Genomic DNA, 21,389 nt, shown 5'->3' on the forward strand with positions numbered 1-21,389 from the left:
TTTCATTAAAATCGGATAATAAATGAAGATTTTAAAGATGGCGACCGTAACGAAAATTGCAACGGTGACGTCATACTTCAAAATGGCTACCATGGCATCCTAATTTTCAAGGTCATGACCTTGGCGGCTTAAAGCGGCTAGCTCTAAGGATGCTTAAGCCACTTTCAGGAATTTGGGTTCTTTCTAAGGCAAAATGGCTTTTGAGGATTTTCGAAATCCTAATTTTTGAATTGTGGAATTTTTTGAGATTTTTTGGCGGAATTTTTTTCCACATAAATGGAAATTTTGAAGATTTTTGAGGAATTTTGGGTAAATTTTGCCCAATTTTGGACGATTTTGACACATTTTGAAGGTCAAATTCAAGGTCAAGCTCAAAGGTCAAGGTCACAAACATCCAAGATGGCCGCCGTGACGTCACAATCCAAGATGGCGGTCGGCACACTCCTCAATCCTCAGCCTGAAGCCTGCGCCCGGAGCCCCATTCCTATACTACTTATTTTAACTAAATAATTCACTGCCAAAATACTGATTATACTAAATATAAGGCGAGAAATGTATGTGGTTCAATTAGCTGTAGGATAAATTTCATGTTCTATTTCCGAGATTTTTCATTTGTATCATTAAGTTTTTTTCTTTTTTACCTGGTTGATGCCTTTACTAAATTAAATAGTCTTTAAGGGTTTTAATATGATTCGATCGTTCATTTGATGTTGATCCGTTTATTAGCTTTGGCGCTTTGGGGTTTTAGGGCGCATCAAAAACAGTGAACAAAGAATTTCGCGAACAGCATTTGAATCGCAGTAATTATGTGATGTGGCATAAAAACCCCGACAAAGTGCGAGTCGAACTCACGCACGAAGGGTTCCGTACCATCATCTATAAAAACGGCAAAAAAAAAATCATGTCTGTTGTATGGGAGCCCCACTTAAATATTTATTTCATTCTGTTTTAGTATTTTTTGTTATAGCGGTAACAGTAATACATCATTTGTGAAATTTTATTCTGTTTTCACGTTTGTTGTATGAGAGCCCCCCTTAAATATTTGTTTTATTTTAATTTAATCATTTATTTTTAAAGTGAATATATAACTAAATATTCTGTGAATATTTCAAGCGTCTACCTGTTGCCGTTTTCAATATCGAGCAAAAACGAACAAAAAAATCACGTTTACTTTACTATGTTTTTAGTATTGTTGTGTCTAACTATCACGGTTCATGAGATACAACCTGGTAGCAGACGGACAGACAGACAGACGGACGGACAGCGGAGTCTTAATAATAGGGTCCCGTTTTACCCTTTGGGTACGGAAGCCTTAAAATGTAACCCCACTCTTTACATCTCAAACTTCGTCAGATTGAGATGATTTTAATAAGATCTGTTACCCTAATATTAAATTTTTACTGATTTTCTTAGCAACTTAATCGGTCTCTACGGTGAAGCTGACATTTTGCTTCAAAATCTGAAATTAGAATAAACACTTTTGGAAAATGGTAATGTATGGGTGGGGTGTTATCTATTTGCATTTATATTCACGTATATTATTTTTATAGATTTTTTCATGGATATTTTATGTATTTAGGTTAGCAAATTATTCAAACATGTTTGAGAGATCATTAATTAATAATTACTAAAACATATGTTGCTCTGCTTTATTGTTAATATCACTTACGTAAAAATAAAGTGTATAACATACGAGCTTATCATCCAGAGAAGTCTTCTTAAACCACAGAATTCACGGGCCCCCCCTGGAAATCCTACAGATTTGCGCCCATGCCAGGCAGTGTCACAATAGCTGTGCTGCAGTCAAAGGCAGCACAAAGATGCAAGTGTTCGTCACAGTCTGTCACGGAGTCTAAATTTAAGGCTAGTACTTAATTTTACCAAGAAAAAAATAATGGGCTCGTTTCGAAGGAGCCATCTCATTGGAGTCTCATCGGAAGATCATCCTTTGTTAGACTAAGGTTCAATCAAGTCATTTCACTGATCAACATGACTGAAAGAGAAACTGGCTTGAGCCTAGCCAACACCGACTTGAAGACATTATTAACAAAAAAAACGCATTTCAAAATGAAGTTATATGTGTTTAAAGAAAATAAACTTCTTGTACAGTGTTTCATGTCGTAACTGTTTTTATAGACACACTGAGACTTTCTAGATAAAACATTTTGTTAATTTCTTAGTCTGCAAAAAGCAAACACTCGATACAAAAACCTAAAATCTTCTGTGCAAGTTTGCCGAGCTGTTGTGACTGCCTCGGCGGGGGAAGGACGTCGCAAGGGTGCGCGCCCAGCTCTGCACGCCTCACCTGCTGTTGTCGATCTCTATGTGCTTGGACGGCACCAGGGCGTCGGCGGCGGGCGCCTTGCTGCCCCTGGCCGGGTCCGCCGCCTCCGGGACCGCCTCGTTGACGTAGCCGCCCGACAGGGGCCGGGGGCCGGGCGCGGCCACCAGGGGGCAGCCCTCCTCGCCGCCCCCCGCCGGCCCCACGGCGATGCGCTTGACGAGCGGCGGCTTGTCGGCCAGGCGCTTGTACGAGTTGAGCTCGGTGGGCGAGTTGCTCTCGTCGCTGCTGGGCGTGCTGGCCTGGGAGGCGGGCGCCGCCCCCGGGGGCCGCAGCCCCGGGATGGACGAGGGCGGCGGCGCCTTGACGCCGAGTCTGGGCGGGTCGCGCCCCCCGCCGCCGGGCAGTTGCACGTTCATGCCCAGCGTCACTTGCTTCGTCTGCGGGCACACGCGCCACAAACACCTCACTTCACGTGCACAGTTTACCTTACCTTCATACATTTACACACACTCGTGAATAATCCAGCGATTCTGGCGACAGGGACGAATGACCTCTACTGTGAAGAGAGAGAGAGAGTTAGGGAAGGTGACTGGTCTGTAAGGGATCGTCCATTAATCACGTGAAGCTCGAAAAGGGGGGGGGGGGGGGGTTCGGGAAATATCACGAAATATCACAAGGGGGGAGGAGGGGTGTAGAGAGATATCACGTGTATTATTTTTTCGCGCGATTTCTACTAAACCGAAAAGCGACGCGTGACCTTGACTCGCCGTAGCCAGGCAACAATATCCCCGCCCGGCTCGGCTTGCCAGTCGCCAGTAAGACTGTGATTTTGGCGCCGAATACATGCTGTGCTTAATTTTCCAGAATTAAATTAGATTATACCTATATTTAAAGATAATATTCTAAAACTTTGAAAAATATTTTGTACCAAAAAAATACACGTGATTTATGTGTGTGTGGGGGGGGGGGGGGGGGGGTAGGTCTGAAACTTCACCACAAATCACTAGGTGGAAGGGGGGGGGAAAATTTGCTTAAAAAACATCACGTGATTAATGGACGACCCCTAATGGTGAGAGCTTGGATGGCGAGCTGTGATGAAGGCACTTGTTCGACAGCCGCCAAAGAGACCACAGATACGGGGCGTGACCTCGCGATTAGTTATTAGTGTGTATAAGTAGTATATAAAAGAATGTCAGGCGCCAGACGTCACGGTGGCCATGTTGTATGGCCTTAACCTTGACGGCCATCTTGGATACGCCATTTTAAATCCGTCATCTTGGATGACATCATTTTGTTTTCTCGAACGTTATAAGCAATTTCCGCTTAACTAGCGAAAAGGTTAGCTCGTGGTGACTTGGGCATTAATTCTCTTGATGAAAAGTGCAAGCAGCACGATATTGCATATTCAATTAGCAAGGATCTGAAATCCAGGCACCAAACCGACGAGATATTGACACAGGAAGACGAAGATAAGTAAATCGTAGAACATGGGACTAGGAGAGAAAATGGCAGCTTGGGCTTCGGCTGAGGATAACAAATGCAGGTGTCAGCCAAGGTGTTAACGCGCTCTGAGAATACCGAGGGCGGGTGTCGGCCGGGTGTTTACGGGCTCTGAGGATACCGAGAACCGGTGTCGGCCGGGTGTTAACGGGCTCTGAGGATACCGAGGGCGGGTGTCGGCCGGGTGTTTACGGGCTCTCAGGATACCGAGGGCGGGTGTCGGCCGGGTGTTTACGGGCTCTCAGGATACCGAGGGCGGGTGTCGGCCGGGTGTTTACGGGCTCTGAGGATACCGAGGGCGGGTGTCGGCCGGGTGTTTACGGGCTGTGAGGATACCGAGGGCGGGTGTCGGCCGGGTGTTTACGGGCTCTGTGGATACCGAGGGCGGGTGTCGGCCGGGTATTTACGGGCTCTGAGGATACCGAGGGCGGGTGTCGGCCGGGTGTTTACGGGCTCTGAGGATACCGAGGGCGGGTGTCGGCCGGGTGTTTACGGGCTCTGAGGATACCGAGGGCGGGTGTCGGCCGGGTGTTTACGGGCTCTCAGGATACCGAGGGCGGGTGTCGGCCGGGTGTTTACGGGCTCTGAGGATACCGAGGGCGGGTGTCGGCCGGGTGTTTACGGGCTCTGAGGATACCGAGGGCGGGTGTCGGCCGGGTGTTTACGGGCTGTGAGGATACCGAGGGCGGGTGTCGGCCGGGTGTTTACGGGCTCTGTGGATACCGAGGGCGGGTGTCGGCCGGGTATTTACGGGCTCTGAGGATACTGAGGGCGGGTGTCGGCCGGGTGTTTACGGGCTCTGAGGATACCGAGGGCCGGTGTCGGCCGGGTGTTTACGGGCTCTGAGGATACCGAGGGCGGGTGTCGGCCGGGTGTTTACGGGCTCTGAGGATACCGAGGGCGGGTGTCGGCCGGGTGTTTACGGGCTGTGAGGATACCGAGGGCGGGTGTCGGCCGGGTGTTTACGGGCTCTGAGGATACCGAGGGCGGGTGTCGGCCGGGTGTTTACGGGCTCTTAGGATACCGAGGGCGGGTGTCGGCCGGGTGTTAACGCGCTCTGAGGATACCGAGGGCGGGTGTCGGCCGGGTGTTTACGGGTTCTGAGGATACCGAGTGCGGGTGTCGGCCGGGTGTTTACGGGCTGAGGATACCGAGGGCGGGTGTCGGCCGGGTGTTTACGGGCTCTGAGGATACCGAGGGCGGGTGTCGGCCGGGTGTTTACGGGCTCTTAGGATACCAAGGGCGGGTGTCGGCCGGGTGTTTACGGGCTCTTAGGATACCAAATGCAGGTGTCAGCCAAGGTGTTAACGCGCTCTGAGGATACCGAGGGTATGGTGTCAGCCGGATGTTCATGTGCTGAGGATATAGAGGGCGGGTGTCGGCCGGGTGTTCGCGCGCTCTGAGTATCCCGCCACAGTTGAACTGTCACCTTGCCGCTCCGACACTGCTACAGCGCCACAGTTGAACTGTCGCGACGCGGTATCTCCACATGTAGTCTGGTGGGAAACAAGCTCGTTACCAGCCGCACAATCCCGGGGTGATTAATTTGAAAGCGTTAATTTCCCGGGCCGCGGTAATTATAAAGCAAAGCGTGTCGGAGGAAGAAAACCCACTCGTGGGAGGGGCTGAAGAGGGGCGGCGTGCGAGTGACAGGAACTAGATCAAAGTTGGCGTCAGAAGTTGGCAACATGTCCGGCGCAGCTGTGGCGCGGGAAACGCGCGTGTGGCTGGTGCTATGTTGCTATGGTGGATGAGGGGGGGAGGTGGTACAGGAGAGAGTTTGTGACGCGGTGTGACGGCGCCTGCACAAAGCCACGCCGCCTCTTGCCCGTGTCACTGCACGAGTGGAACAACATTGCTCCAAACAATCTTTCACGTCTTGCAATGTAACCACTCTTGTGGCTCTCTCGTAATTATATTTTTTAAAGTTTTTATTGTTTGTTTTTGTTTTTCCTATTGATCATGTGCGTGAGGTTAAGGACAATGTTTTAGATCTAAAGGAACCACTCAAAGGTTCTATGTGCTCGGAGCTAAAGCGTGACACGTGTAATTGTTGTTAATATTAGGTGGGGTGTGTGTGTGTTCTCGGCGCCACTAGCCACAAGCCAACACTGAGTGGTCGCTGCCTCCAGCCAGAGTGGCAGTCGTCTCAGCTGCCACTCGCTCACTCGCTGAGAGCAAATGTTTACAAGTAATATCTCATTCAAACGAGACCACAAATATTCTGTTCCAAGCGTTAATCATTCGTAAAAACTATCAACGATAAGCCAAATTTAGGCTTTCAACAAATTATTAGCTGTAATAAAACGCATAAATGTGCAAGTGTGTATAAATATGTCCTAATGCAAAGTATGCGTACAATTTGAAGATTAAAATTTTGACGTGAAACGTTCTTAAAATAACACCGAAACCTTTGGGTACCAGAACAGAAATTCGTACATGAACAAAAAGGTGTATATCGTCTCGCCTATATAATTCCCGATTAGTCTTAGATACGTGAGGTGTCATTATTTAACGTATGTACGACCCTTGAGTTAGCGTCGTCGCCGGGAGGGATTGGGGGGGGGGGGGGGAAGGGGAACCGCGCTGATTGGTCACAACCACCGCTCTCGCTCCTCTACTCACTGCAGCTCGGGACCAGGCGTGTGTGTGTGTGTGTGTGTGTGTGTGTGCTGTGCATAGAGTTTATTTAGATCGATTTATGCCCAAAATAGTGTATTTTCGGCAATATTTATATGTAAAAAATTGTTTGTCTGTAAAGTCGGTTTACGGACGATAGTTTAACGTGACGTCATAACAAAACATTGATGAAATGATTGCATACTTTTATGAATAAAATTGAATCATTTTTGTTGAATTATCACTATTTTGTATGGATACAAAGAAGGAGTGAAATAAAATCTACAATTTAATTAATAAATTTACTTTTATTTGCACTCATTAATTCAAATATGTTTATTACTTTAACGAAGAGATTATTTTAACTATAACTTTGATACATGTTTGCTATTTAACTTCTTCCAATCGGTGTTATTCTGTTAAGGATAGGACGATGATAGGAAAAGTAGGAAACGAATGGGAGTGTTTCAAGTTTAATGTGCCTCGAAAATCGATGGTTGTTCCAATCGAGTGGAAGAGAGATAGATGTGGCGCAAGCGTTCAATGAGCGTAATGGGACACAGCGTAACGGAACAATGTGCGTTACGGGACACTTTTTCGTGCGTGCAGCCGGAGTTAATCGATTTATTAGACGTTGTCACGTCAAAATGTAAACTAAGTGTATATAAGAGTATTAAAATGCAATATGTCAGCCTCGGCCCCTGCCAGAGCCAATAATGCCTGTAGTTGGAAAGAGGAGGCAATGGACCTCGCAATGTCCGGTGTTGAGCCAGACTGTACCTGACCAGTGGACATACCGAGTGAAGACGGCACACACACATCTGTCCAAGACGTCTCCGTCTTACTTCTCATTCATATACCAATGTTAAACCAAACTGCCGTCGAATATCAATCGAAATAAATAATTATGTAATAGCCTATCCAGTGCCGGTTTTGTATTAAAAGTTTTAGTACGCAGTCAATAATCTCTTTTCACGTTAAACCAACACATAGCCCCGCCCAAATTTTCTTTAGAAAGTTTCAACAATAAATTGTTGAAGATAATTTTTATTGATTAATTCTCTATTTTAAAAAAGCAAGTTATATTGTTTCCATTTACATACGCGTCTTTCCAGGCTACGCCAAGTGGTAATACGATGACATGATCACCAGTGTTTTCTGACTAATGGAAACGGTAACAGGTGACCGTCGCACAGTATTGTTGAACCAGCCTGGCACTACTTGACCCGTGACCTCACCACTGAGAACCGTGCGACAGCGATAACGTCTGTCGAATTAGGTTTGCTTTCGTTGATGCAACAATGATTACAGTGAACATTCCCATATTTAAAAAACTGGGCAAGTTCTTTACAAAAACGAAACGTGCACCTTCATCCTTTAGCCACAATCCAATCAAATGCCAGTATTTACCTTCACTAGTAGGCTATTATCTTCTTATCAACTGATATTCCATGTTCGTTTTTTAAACCATTCTTAAATATCTAATGCTGTCTAACGTGTAGAAATATTAAGTACAGCATGAAGGATTTTCTACCACCAAATTAAATGTCAAGAAGTTTCATCATCTATTTTTTTTTCTGCGAATATTAATGTTTTTACAGAAGTACCTATTGTTCTATTATTGTAATAATTCTAAAACTGCACTTAATTTGTACGATTTGTAACAATAATTCGTGAAACACTTGTAGCATGGAAATGATTTCATGAAAGAGGGTCTATTGCGAATAATCTGAACTAAGTGTCTAATGGGAGCATTTTGCAACGAAATGTCAACTATGATACTTGTATTGCGGACTCCACAGCAGTCAGAAGGCCACACAGCACACAAATGAAAGCCGCTAACATATCTAGTGAGGCGGAACTAACTGGTGCTTCTAGCGCGGCATCGCCTCTGGACTGGCGCACAGTCTTCTCCCAGTGCACAGGACAACTGTGACATGCGAGCGGTTACCATTACAGTATAAGGCGGAGATGTGACTACAAGTGTGCAATTCGAGTCCGTTGAGTGTTTTTAATCTGTACATGATGTTTAATGCCTAAAATATTTATGTGTAAACATCTTAGCTCTCGGCATAATGCATTTGGTAGAAGTGATTTCGTGAAAATGGAAAAGAAGACGATGAACATAAACATGAAACAAAGATGGTGGACCCACATGTAGCAAAATAAACCCGTATATAGTCACGTCCAAGAACATTGGGGAACTTAGGTAGCAAACGTATTGGCAGCTGTAGTTAAAAGACCTTGTAATATATTTGGTAAACTAAAAAATTGGTTGTCTGTAAAGTCGGTTTACGGACGATAGTTTAACGTGACGTCATAACAAAACATTTTTGTTGATTGCGCGTAGTATAATATGTGGTGACTGAATATTTACTAGTTCAGAACCTCTTGGTGTTACTAAAATATTTTTCAAGGTCAATTTGTCCTTTAGTATGTATAAAAATGCCACGATGGTCTAATTGAATATAATTAGCTAACGTATAAGTAGGTCATGTGGTCCGGAAATGACTAGCCTATACGTCTGATATTGTTTACGAGCCGGTATCATGGTCCGGAGCCACTTGGTCTATATGTATGGATGGCTTTGTACATGAACGGCTTATAGGTTATTCAGATTATTGAAAAATTAGACTTAAATGTTAGGCTAATCGACACTGTATTTAATTCGTTGGTCAGGTATATTGACTTTAGTTGTTTTTCGTAGAGTGAATGATTAATGAACTCCGCGAAAGGCAATGAAAAACAGAATCTAAAATTTATTTAATATTTAGTTACAACTGTCACTGGTCAAGAATCGAACCAAGGACAGGAACTGATCTAATCAATTTGTAAATTAATAATTGATTTTTTTCGGTGAAGTTTGGAATTTTTCCCGCATTTATAGCTAAATAAATACATGATTTCTAGATGGCGCCCAAATTTCAAGATGGCGGGCACCTCAATAATAATAAATGATTACTGCACTGTAGCGGGTTAGAATAAAACTAGCATGATGGTAAGACGAGTACACACACACAAGATGGTGTCCTCCAGCAGACGAAAACAAGATGGTGGCAATGACCACTAGCAGGCGGTAGCTCCTGGTAGCATGTACTGAACATAAAATGTCGGATCCATGATGGTCGTCAAGGTCAAAGTCAAAGATCAAGGTCAAATTTCAAGGTCAAGGTCATATTTCAAGGTCAAGGTCAAAGTTCAATGCCAACAGTTGAGGACAAAGGTATGGTGACCAGAAAATTATACTAACATGGTATCAGCACACTCTAGCAGACGAAAACAAGATGGTGGTCTCCAGCGGATGAAGACAAGATGACGGACATGTCGTCATACCAGCTGACGGTATATACCTGTATACTTTGGTATTGGTGGCAGTAGATCAGTCTGTATGTGGCTTCTGTTGAGGAAGGATCGGTTGTTTTTTTTTGCTCTTAGCGGTTTTGAACCAACGACAGGAATCGAACTAATCAATCAGTATTCTAATAAGTAAATTTTTTGATGAATTTTGGAATTTTTCTCGAATCTCTAGCATTAAAATTATGGATTTTCAAGATGGCAGACATGATGTCATACTACCGGATGATATATATGGTATGAAAAAAGTGGTGTGAGGTCAGTCTGTCAGCAGCCACCGTGAGGGAAGGATAGGTTGCCATTTTTTTTTAACCTCACCAGGTTCTAACCGAGGACTCTGAGCTCCATGAAGTAAAAAATTTTTTTTAAAAATATTTTTGATTAAAATTTTATTAATTGATTTTTTTATATATTTTTAATTTTTTTTTCATTAAAATAGGATAATAAATTAAAGAGTTAAATATGACGACCGTAACGAAAACGTGCAACGCTCAAATTTCAAATTGGCGGAATGTTCGAGAATGCAAAATGGCTGTGATCGTAAATTCAAGATGGCTGTCATGGCATCCTAATTTTCAAGGTCATGATCTCGGCGTCTTAAAGCGGCTAGCTCTTAGGAGTTTTAAGCCGCTTTCAGGATTTTGAGTTCTTTCTAAGGCAAAACGAATTTTGAGGTTTTTCGGAATCCTAATTTTCCCTCACAACGGGAATTTTTCCCTTGAAAACGGGAAATCTTTCCTCAAAACGGTAATTTTTGAGTCATTTTGAGTCATTTTTGAGGAATTTAGAGGAATTTTTGAGTCCAAAATGGCCGTCGTGACGTCACATTCCTAGATGGTGGCTCGGCACCCGGCACCACATTAGGTTAAAAGAAATTCTCTAAAATCAACATAATTATTTCTAGAAAATTTACGAAATATTCGTTGCAGAAAAAATTGAGTGTGCTCTTCATTTTACAAATATTTCTGATAATTCTTTTTCGTAACTATCCCGTTACGCGCTCATTGGATGTGTTAAATTGCAGCAGCCATTGTGAAGTATCTAGGCGTTACGCCCTTTTGCGGCACAGACTGTATCCAACCATGAAATGCCTCGTGGAATATTCTGATGTGAAATATAACACGAACATGTGTTGTAGTTCTCAGAGTGGGCCGTAGGCACATGTGTGGTTTCTATATGATAAAACTTCGTATTTTAAAATTAAGGATTCAATTATAATTTTAATTTGTTTCGCGCGAGGTCAAATGAAACCGATTGGACACCATGCGCATGGGAAGCGTGACAGATGCGTCGCGGCATCACGTGTCCAGGAAGGTGCAGCTGGTTCCTTCTAGACGTGTCGTGTCCCAACTCAGGCGCCACTCGTGTTTATTCATCGACAATGGTTCTCAGTTCAACTTCATATCCTTGTTACGCTCCTTATTTTATCAACAGTCCTGTGTCTACACATTGGTGAACGAAGTATTCGTTCATTTCTGTCTCGTCGAAACAACTGCTGTTAAACGCAGAACTCGTGAATATATAACTCACTAATATACACGATGTTCCGCGACCATTGCGACAGACTTTCTTGGGTCTCAGGTCGTCTTTTAAGAAACTACTTATAGGTAGGACCGAAAGAATTCGCGCGTTCAATGACCTCTAGGATTAACTTTATAGTTTTACGTACACTCGGTCAAATGTCACCCTCTCATTGGCTGCTGTCTTGTGGAGGTGTCCCAACGTAGCGGCCTGTGATTCGACACAGCTTCGGTTGAGTGTTTCTCACTGGCCCAGAGTCGTCCAGGTGAGTTGTGAGCCAATAGCAGAGGCAGCACTGAGGTAAAACTATTTGAATTTCAGGCTGTCGTGAAATGAATCCGCGAATTTTTCCGGTCTCTACTTATCGGGAATTTTCAGAGATGCCAGGTTATATGTCATTCAGCACTCCCCTGGTTCAAGCAAGCAAGTACGATAACAGGTAAGGTGAAGGTTAGGCGCCCGGACTGTAAACCACTTAGCTATCGGTTCGGTGCCTCTACATTTGAATCTCCTCAAGGGTAGGGATTGACAGTTTCTTGTCACCTCATGATATACACTCAGGCAGTTTCAAATTCCGGTCAAAATTCCACCCTACTCTGTTCTCATTGATTGCTGTGTCATGCGTCCACAACATAAAACTTTGCGCGTATAATTATGTACGCGCGTTAGAACTTACACTTCCCGGATTTACGCAGTGTAAAGAGACTTATTTTTTTTAGAGACAGTAATTAGAATACAAAAAATTGTATCAAATGTTTAATTCAGAATTTTAAACTTTTAGTGGATGAAAGATGGACAAGTGTGCCAAATTTCATCAAGATTAATATTTTTTTTAATGCGGAAGTTTTTTGAAATATAATTTAGACAGTGATCTTCTTAGATGTAAACAGTAATTTTTGTTTTGTGTGCGAAATTTCATCAAGTACCATCAATATTTTGCTTAAAGGAGTGGAAAAGCGGGGATGGCATGGTTTTTATAAATCTTATGTGTGCAGTGATTTTCTCTTTTTTCGAAATAGTTTTAGACCGTAATATTGGTCAAGTGTGCGAGGCATGTCCTGAGCATTTATTTTGAAGTGAGTAATAATTTTGTTAATTCATGTTTATTTAGAAAATTGTATTCTTTCTACCTATCTATCTCGTTCTCTTTCTATCTGTCGTTTTACCCCTTACGATACACTTACGAATCGAGGTTTGAATTGCCAAGAAGTTTCACTACCATTACGTGTATTTAGTTACAGGCCTTCTTTTTCTTTAACGTGTGTTATTTTGCAAATTCTTCAGTTTTGGTGATAAACAAAGCTAATTTTGCTCTAACGACGGCTAAGCATATGCGACAAATATGCGATTGTAATCTTCTGTTATTTTAAATTTTCTTTTCTGGAATAATAGTAGGCGGTAGAACGTTAAACGATCACACAGTTTCTTCACAATGTTGCAATACTGCCATCATCTCGAAATTAATGAGTCTATGTTCGACTGGTCGTCCATTTGTCCCCGGGAGTTGTTTGTTTGCTATGAGACTTTCTGATCTCGTCGTTAGTCTTGTTCCATTTCGTCCAATAACTTAGCTACATTCGTGGAAATGGTTTTTTTTTGTTCCGTTAACATTTTTAACACAGATAATCTTTGATTTTAGTATCTTGCACGTATGTATTGTTGTCAGTCTTAGTTTACTTGGACATACAGATACTCTTCAATAGCGTATATTGACAATACTCTCTGCAGGAACTTTTGAAAATCATAATTACGCCACGCTATCCCTGCTGAACGGCAAATGAAAAGTGAATTGGTTTTTATTATCTACTGCTAACTACAAGTATATTGTTTCGCGACCTAGCCGACTGGAGGGGCCACGCGGGAGCTGGAACACCCTGTATGTCACACGGCCTCCGGCTCAGCGCTCAGGGCTCAGCCTGAGAGTGTGGCGCGCCATTAAAACACCACGCTCCCGTACATGCGCGCGCATGAGCTACGAGAGGCGGCGCTGCGACCCTTCAGCCCTTCGACTCGCGCTGCGCTGCCCTCGCCGGCCCTGTTATGCCTGTACGCCTGCGTGGGGGCTGCCCCAGCACACAGCCCTGCCTCGCCTCTCTCCGGGACACACGAGTGGTTTCCAGGAGAGCTCAGACAACACTCGCCTCGATTACAGACGGAGAGGCACAAGGCGACCAACAAGTAGAGGACATTACACACAGAACTCACGATTATGATCTTAGGATAAGTTAAGTACAAGTGATGACTCCACCAAAGAATAACTGAAAGTACGTAACGAAAAATTGTGGGTAACGAAAACTGCATCAAATCATTTTCAGAAAACACATGCCAGCAGATTAACGAAGTCAAACAGGAATTTAATAAAATTATTCGCAGACATGTTAAAATTCGGTAGACCTTATGACATGCTTATCGTCGCCAAGACAATTGTCGTCTTAGGATGGGCTCTTGAGTGGTGTAAAAAGTGTGAACCCGGTATTTCCATCGCTAAGGAGGAACTTTATACGAGGCATGGGTTGCTATGCAAGATGTTGTCTACCCACAAACCCCCCGCATATGTAATAGGAATTATGATACGTGTAAAACATTTTCCCCCTAATTTGAATACAGTGACATTCCTTCTTAAGGACCGCTCACCCATGCGCACACAGTGTACCGAGCTTCAGAACTACTCAAGATATCCCGAGTGGTGTCTGATAAAGAAAAGCATTTAGTAATGCCGCGAGGGTGGATGAATAATTATGTTTCCGTAACTTGTTTTTCAACTGTATTTATAAGAAAGTGAAAAGTGCTAGTTCGCGTTTTGTCAGAAGAACATATAGACATGAAACGCCCGGTAAAGATTTTTTAGACCACGTAAGGCCTGATATTACATCTTTATCTTAATTTATCCGCCATGTAATGTTATGGTTACCACTCAAAATATCATAGTTGTTCTATTGACGACGAGAAGACTGCGCGCCAGTTCCCGGCCTAGCGCTTAGAGGTGATGCTGCACTAGAAGGAGCAGAGAGCATCGCACTTATCGCCCCGGCTCGCCCTGACTGGGCGGGCCCCTTAAGTGGGTGTATGTGTGTTAGTGAGGCGGGATGATAAGCGCGACGTTCCATGGTATTTCTAGCACGGTATAGCCTCTAAGCCAAAACTCTGAACTGGCGCGCTGTCTTCTCGTCGTCACAGGATAACTGTGAAATTTGAGTGGTTACCGTAACATTATACGGCCGAGCAAAGACGATAAAGGTGTAATGCAAGTCCCTTAAGTGCTTTCAAGAATCTGTATAGGTTGTTTTACGCCTAAAAATTACTCTAAAAACACGCGTTTTAGTCATTTTAACTCTTCTAAAAATACAGTTTAAAAACTTAATCCGAAATCGAAAGTACTTTTCAGCCCTCAGCGAACTCTTAAATGCTGTTCGTAAATAGATCCCACTCGGATATCTTGAGTAGTTTCCAAATCGCGTTGCTTTCCCTGAAGCTCTGCGCACTGTGTGTGTGCCCGGGTAGGATTGAGCGGGTATTAGTAATCCTGAAGCTGCCCCGGATTGCTACACAAGACAACTGAATGGTGCGCGTACAGCTGCGAGCTGAACAGTGTTGTCTGGGACACACGGGGTTTGTAGCCGAGCGATGGTTCTCAGAGCTCATTGTCCGCGGGCTAGTATTCAAGATTGGAAGATTATGAAGTAGAACTGATGGCAGAAGGGACAAGAAACTGTAATTGTATTTGCGATGTGATATTGAGACGAAGAGTTGAATCGCTCACAAGTTCCTGTAATTAAATAACATGAATCTGTTTAGGATATAAGGAAGTACCCAACACAGCAGAAAGAAATAAGAAGAGATCCTACATAATGATAAAACAGAACATTCTGCATAGGTTTCTTGGTTTAAAATGGATTATATGCGGACTGGCTTTAAAACGGATTTGATTAACGGAAATTTACATAAGCAAATTAATGTTGCTGAAATGTAATATATACACACACATATATATAATCGAATTTAATCATATATAATCATATAATCTATATAAATAATTATAATCTTATATATAAAATTCTCGTGTCACAGTGTTAGTTATCATACTCCTCCGAAACGGCTTGAACGATTTTTACGAAATTTTGTATGCATATTCAGTAGGTCTGAGAATCAGCTATCTATTTTTCATACCCCTAAGTGATAAGGGTTGTCCACACCTAACGTTTTTTTAAATTTTTTTGAACAAAATTATTTATTTTTATTTTTTTATAAGGTGGCATTTAAAAATACATACAATCCTAAATTTTCACCCTTCTATCACCAACCCCTAATTTTTAATAGATTTTTATATTTTTCAACCCTGGTCGATAGCTGATCAATTAACACTTGATCAACCTTCCCCGGCTACAGCGAGCTCATTACCTGGATTAACACATAGACCACATATTAATATTAAATTCCATCCCTAAGGGAATGAAAAAGTGATAATTTCCTTTTATAACATAAAAAATCATAGGTCATAGACATACAAATAGTGAAAGAGTAGCATTTCTGTATGTCTGCCACACGATCATACACATAGTAAGGTCTGGCAAATTCATATTTTTCTCCTTGGTGAGACCAGCCCGCTTAGTGGAGCTCGCAGCGGCTAGCAAAATAAAGGCGCCCATAGCAGTTTTGTTCTTAACTTCGTCAATAGATAGAGTTAGTTGCCTTGAATTTTAAACGCACCATCGTTTGATGCGTTTTTCATGTCTTTAAATTTTGTTTGTTTGTGCTGTATGCGTTCCTATACCATTCATCCGATTGCGATGAAATTTTGGTGAGTTGTTATGTGCATAGAAAAGAGAGGGAGGGATAGAAAGGCCACTCTCTGAATAACAGCTAGAACGCTATTTGCAGCGCTGTTGTGGCCGTGCACAGTATTAACCGTATAAACATTGGTGGAAGAATGACCTAAGTAGCTATTTATGCTAAAACCACCTATGTCACAAGCTAGCATTACTATTGAAGTTTGCAATCACATCTACAGCATTAAGAGGGTGAAGAGTTTTCAGCTTCTCGACGTTTATTCTCTGTATCAATTCATTGTATACCGTTTCTTCGTAAACTGGGAAGCAGTGTCTAACAGCAAATTTATCATCGCAACCAGGCATACAGAATTTCGTACACGTGGCGGCATTGTATTTTACTTAATACGTAATTTTATACTCAATTTAACAATCTTACCTCAATGAAAATATGACCACTAATAATTGAATAAATAAACGCCAGATATTTTCCAGTTTCCACCTACGAAGCAATAAGCAAGTAGCACGCAAATAACCTAAAGTCCTAAACAAAAATACGAAAGAAAAATTGCCGCCATTACAAATGAGCCTTGGCAACGAATCGTAAACAAACTTTGAGACAAGAGTCTAGCGGCAGCACCGCTACTTCCTGCAACTGGCTGCAAATGCCGAGCCTTTCCGAAGTTGGCCGAACGGGAGCGCCTAACCCCTGGATCTTTTTATTTTTATTTTTACGCGCGCGTTTATTATCTCCAGTATAAAAAGCCACACAGACTGTTTAGTGGGGGGTTGGTTATATTAGGTAAGTATAGCTACATTAAAAATACTGTAAAAATCATTTTATGGTTGCTTAGCAAATAACTTTTTAATATGTAGCTATCCAGCGATAGGAAACCGTTTACATGATTTCACAGTATGTTTAATGTAGCTATACTAACCAAATCAACCGTCCAAAATGTTTTAAAGTATTTATAATGTAGCTAACCTAACCTAACTGACCATTAGTTATCATGTCCTTAGCTGAAAATTACAAGTTGCGTAAAATTGCAAGGAAATATGGGGCATCCCGAGAATATTTGTGGAAGACAAAGACTTCCTAGATTTTATGCGGTATGAAAAATATACAAATCCAAGAAGTACGTTTCTTCAATTAGGTATTTTCTTCTAAAAACAATTATAAATAAATACCGTTGCCTTGTTCAAGGTCTTTCTTTTAACAACACCTCCATATTTATTTACAATGAACAAAAAAAAAAACCGAAGATGCACGATCGGACGTTTCGCTCTCTCGTCAGTGAAAAGAAGGCTTCCCGTTGCGGGATTGTGCCGCCGGCCCCGGAACGAGCGTGAGCGGTGCGGCATTTGCAGCCAGTTGCAGGAAGTAGCGGTGCTGCCGCTAGACTCTTGTGCAGTGAGCACACTAGTGCTCTTACGGCCGTGCACACAAACAAAACGTTGTTCAAGCATCTCTCTAATGAGTGCACATCCCGTGGTTATGTGCATGCCCGTGAAGGTTTCTGAGACGGTATAACTATTTTGCAATAGTTGGAGCACGAATCGTTTCAAAAAATGTGTTTATTTTGCACCGAGCAGCCAGCGCTGCCCGTGCATACGGCCTCCCTCCTCTTCACCCCCCTCCATGCCTTCGCAGTGACTGTCTTTCCCTCCCCTTTTTTCCCCTCTTCCCTTTCCCCTTGGCGGCGGGCGACACTAGCGCCACTTGTTCGTTTGGTATAAAGAAGGCCGCTAGGCTTTCCTCGAGGTGGTCGTCGTCGGGACGCGGCTCGAGCAGCTTGGTCTGTTTCCCCCTGAAGGTATGGTTGGCATAGACTGAGACGTCAGTTCGCTTTGGGACGCGGTGGCCGTGCCCTACTCATGTAATTTACCTTTGCCTTTTTTTCTTGTTTCTGTTGTTCAAATTCACCGTTTCGGCTGCCACCTGGCAAAATTATGTCTAGACTAAAGTTCGGTTAAATTTTCCGTTTTTCCCTCGCCAACCATGACCCTTGCTCATTTTACTGGTTACGTCTTGTTTTTACCTGGCCTTAGTGCACCTTGTGCTTCACGCGGCGGGTCGTGCGTGTTTTGCCTCGTAAATTTTCAGTTAAATTGCTGGCTGCTGTTCGAAGTTTTCTTTCTCGGCGTCTTTCCGCCCTCCCGGCGACGACAGCTTGTAACCTTAATTTTTTGTGTGCGCACATAAATTTTGTGGTGGAATCAATTGAGCTTTATGAAAATTATTAAATAAATTTGGAGGTTTCATTCTTCGACCTAGCTGTTCCCTGAGCGGGACGTGATTTGACGCTCGACGCCATTTGATTTAACTGTATATCTTTGCTTGTTGTGTGATTTGTCTCATGTATTGGCCCGCTCGTGAATTGAACTGTAAATCTTTCCCGCTGCGGCGATACCGCATAGTTCATTATTATGTAATTGTTATTATATTATATATGTGTACTCGTAAATGGCGGTTGTAAGGTGCCAGTCCTTTGCATTGTTATTTGTTTAGGGGCAAATTCTACTTCGCTTGTATGAACGTTCAAAGTATTAGTTACTTACTCACTTCTGCGTGTTGCGATTTCTTTTGTAACGATATTTGTCTACAGTTGTTCCCAAACCATGTTTGTACAATAATTGTTTATTATTATAAATTTGTAAATAAAACTTAGATGCTCTTACTCCGGCTCTTTACACTCTTGTTAGCCTTGCTACTTAACAGGAACACCTCTCTGGAGGCGATTCCCCTACCAGAAGGGGCTTTGACTGACGCTCCTAGTGGGCCTGGCTTTTTCCGCTCGCTTGGGGGTTGTGCTCATGTTGGGGCTTGTCTCTAACGTGGGTGCAACTCTGCGCTACTCTGCTCCGTCTCAGAGTGTCAGTGTTTCTGTTTGTTTGTTTTTCATGACCATGGCTACTACCGTCGGAGTGTCATGGATATACCAGCTGCACCGTGAGGACCTGGCTCTTCATATGGAGGAGAACGGGCTCACCGTTGCGCCCGGGGAAACAGTGGTCTCTATGCGGTCCCGTCTGGTACAGTTTGTGCGAGAGTCCAGTGCCTCGCCACCTGGAGACCAGCCGCGGCAGTCTCCACCGGACGTGAGTCAGCCTTCGTCCTCATTTAATCAGAAACTGTTCTTTTCTACGCTCAAATCTCTTCCTATCCTGGGTGGGAGCGAGCCTAGATGCGTCCTTGATTTTTTGATCGCCAATGATAGACTTAATAAACTCAGTTTGGTCCCGCAAGAAGCCTTTATGAAGGCACTCTTAAGCAAGTGCACCGGTATCTTTGTGACCACGCTCACGCAGGCTATTTTGCAGGGATCGGATTTTTCGACTTTTAAGAAGGCTCTAGTCCACTCCGTGTGTCCGCCTAAGATTCTTGACGCTTGCAAACGTGAGCTGGTGTTTAGATTTCAAAGACCGGGGGAATCCATTGCGCAGTTCGTCACTTCAGTTACTAGTTATGCGGATGCCCTGGAGTTAGGCATTCCGGAGTCTGAATTTGTACAGCTAATTTTGGATAATTTTTCACCTAGAGTATTGCAGCATTGTGCTATGTTAACTCCTCCTACCACTCTAGAAAGCCTACGCGTCTGGGGTGGTGAGGTTGAGAGCCGCCTTAACGCCATAGATAAATATCAGACTGAATTTCCGCAAGTAGGCTTCAAGGAGCCTCAGTTTGCCAGGGCCAGGTCGCGTGAGTCGGCTCATGTTTTGTTGGGGGAACCTATTGTTGAGGTGGTAAACAGGATTGACGTGTCGCATGGAAGCGGGGCGGTGATTACGCCCGAGTTACACGAGCCTGGTCTGGATAGACCGATAGGGGTGATTGACGCAACTAGCGGCTCAGACCGCGGTGGACAGCCGCGCGCCTCCGGCGCGCAGTCTAGGGTAACCCAGCTCCGGCAATTTACGCCTATGAATTTGAGAACGCCCAGACAGACAGCTGTTCCGAGCGCACGGGTCGCTGACTCGACCTTGAACTCTCCGGCGCGGCAGGCCAATGCCGGTACCGAGCGGTTAGCGTTGCGATGTGCCAATTGTTGTGCCTTTGGGCATTCTACCGCTCAGTGTGGCAATCCTCGCTTGAACATCGACGATCGTAAATGTTTTCGATGTCAGCTCACCGGTCATTACCGTAGTGACTGCCCGGGAAACGGGCAGTGACGGGCCGTAAGAGAGGGCGACTTCGTCGACTATTCCGTAAATCCTCCCGTCCACAGTATTTACATTTTGTTCCTATCAATGTTCAAAATTATTTCTTTCCTTCCCTTATTGACACAGGCGCTACTCGATCTGTTATCAGCGAGGAGTTGTTCAATTCCCTGGCGGAAAAATTTCCTCATTTGCTGCGACGTGTCACTACTGATGCTGCGGCTGTGTTTTGCGTAGCAAATGGAGAGAGCATGCGCGCAACTAAATCCGTCGTATTACATTTCAAAATTAAGGGTTTTTCGTGGGACTGGGTGTTCAGTGTTGTGCCCGGCCTCGCGCCTAATATTATTTTAGGTTTGGATTTTCTGAGTCATTCACGTTGTGTCGTTGATGTGCATAGGCACGAGTTACGTTTCGCCTTTGCCCCTGACAGCAAGATTTTGTTAAGACACGAGTATCGAGCCCCTATCGTATTGAGATGTGACGACTCAGGGGCGGGTAGCGATCGTGAAAGAGCGGTTGCTGATGTGGTCAAGTTGTTTCCTGATGTACTCACGCGTAAGGTAGGAAATTGCGACGTCCTGCCTTATAGATTCCATCTTAAGGACGAGATTCCGGTATCTAGCAAATACCATAAGGTATCGCCGCCTAAAATACAAGTCATGCGAGACATCATACAGAGACTCCTCGCGGAAGAGGTTATCACCCCTTCTCAATCTCCGTACAGTACCCCCACTTTTCTAGTAAGTAAAAAGAATGGCAAAGATTGGCGTTTAGTGCATAATTTTAAACCCTTAAATGACAAAATCATTGACGATGTGTGGCCTCTGCCGACAGTAGAAAGTGCGTTGCAGCACTTAGGCAAAGCCAAAATATTTTCTGTTTTAGACTTAAATCACAGTTTTCACCAATGTTATTTGGACCCGCAATGTCGGAAGTATACTGCCTTTTCCACGCCTTTTGGACATTTTCAGTTTAACAGGATTCCTATGGGCGTTAGCTTCGGAAGTCAGGCGCTTAGCCGTGTTTTGGAACATGTACTTCGTGACCTAAAATTCAAATACGTGTTTAATTACATAGATGATATTATAATTTATAGCAATTCTTTTGAAGATCATTTGGAACATTTGAAGGCAGTCCTGACCCGCCTTCGAGCTGTTAAATTGACTGTGAATCCTGACAAAATT

General features: G+C 43.6%; 1 protein-coding gene across 1 annotated transcript in view; it reads right to left on the reverse strand.

The window, feature by feature from the left end:
* Positions 1-21,389, reverse strand: part of LOC134534401 (EGFR adapter protein-like) — a 236,392-nt gene that overhangs the window by 35,790 nt on the left and 179,213 nt on the right. The window contains exon 4 of the mRNA XM_063372866.1: positions 2,306-2,721. Coding sequence (XP_063228936.1) covers positions 2,306-2,721 — 416 coding nt within the window. The remainder of the gene's footprint in view (positions 1-2,305; positions 2,722-21,389) is intronic.

Source organism: Bacillus rossius, chromosome 7 (assembly GCF_032445375.1).
Source record: "Bacillus rossius redtenbacheri isolate Brsri chromosome 7, Brsri_v3, whole genome shotgun sequence".
Classification (NCBI taxonomy): domain Eukaryota; kingdom Metazoa; phylum Arthropoda; class Insecta; order Phasmatodea; family Bacillidae; genus Bacillus; species Bacillus rossius.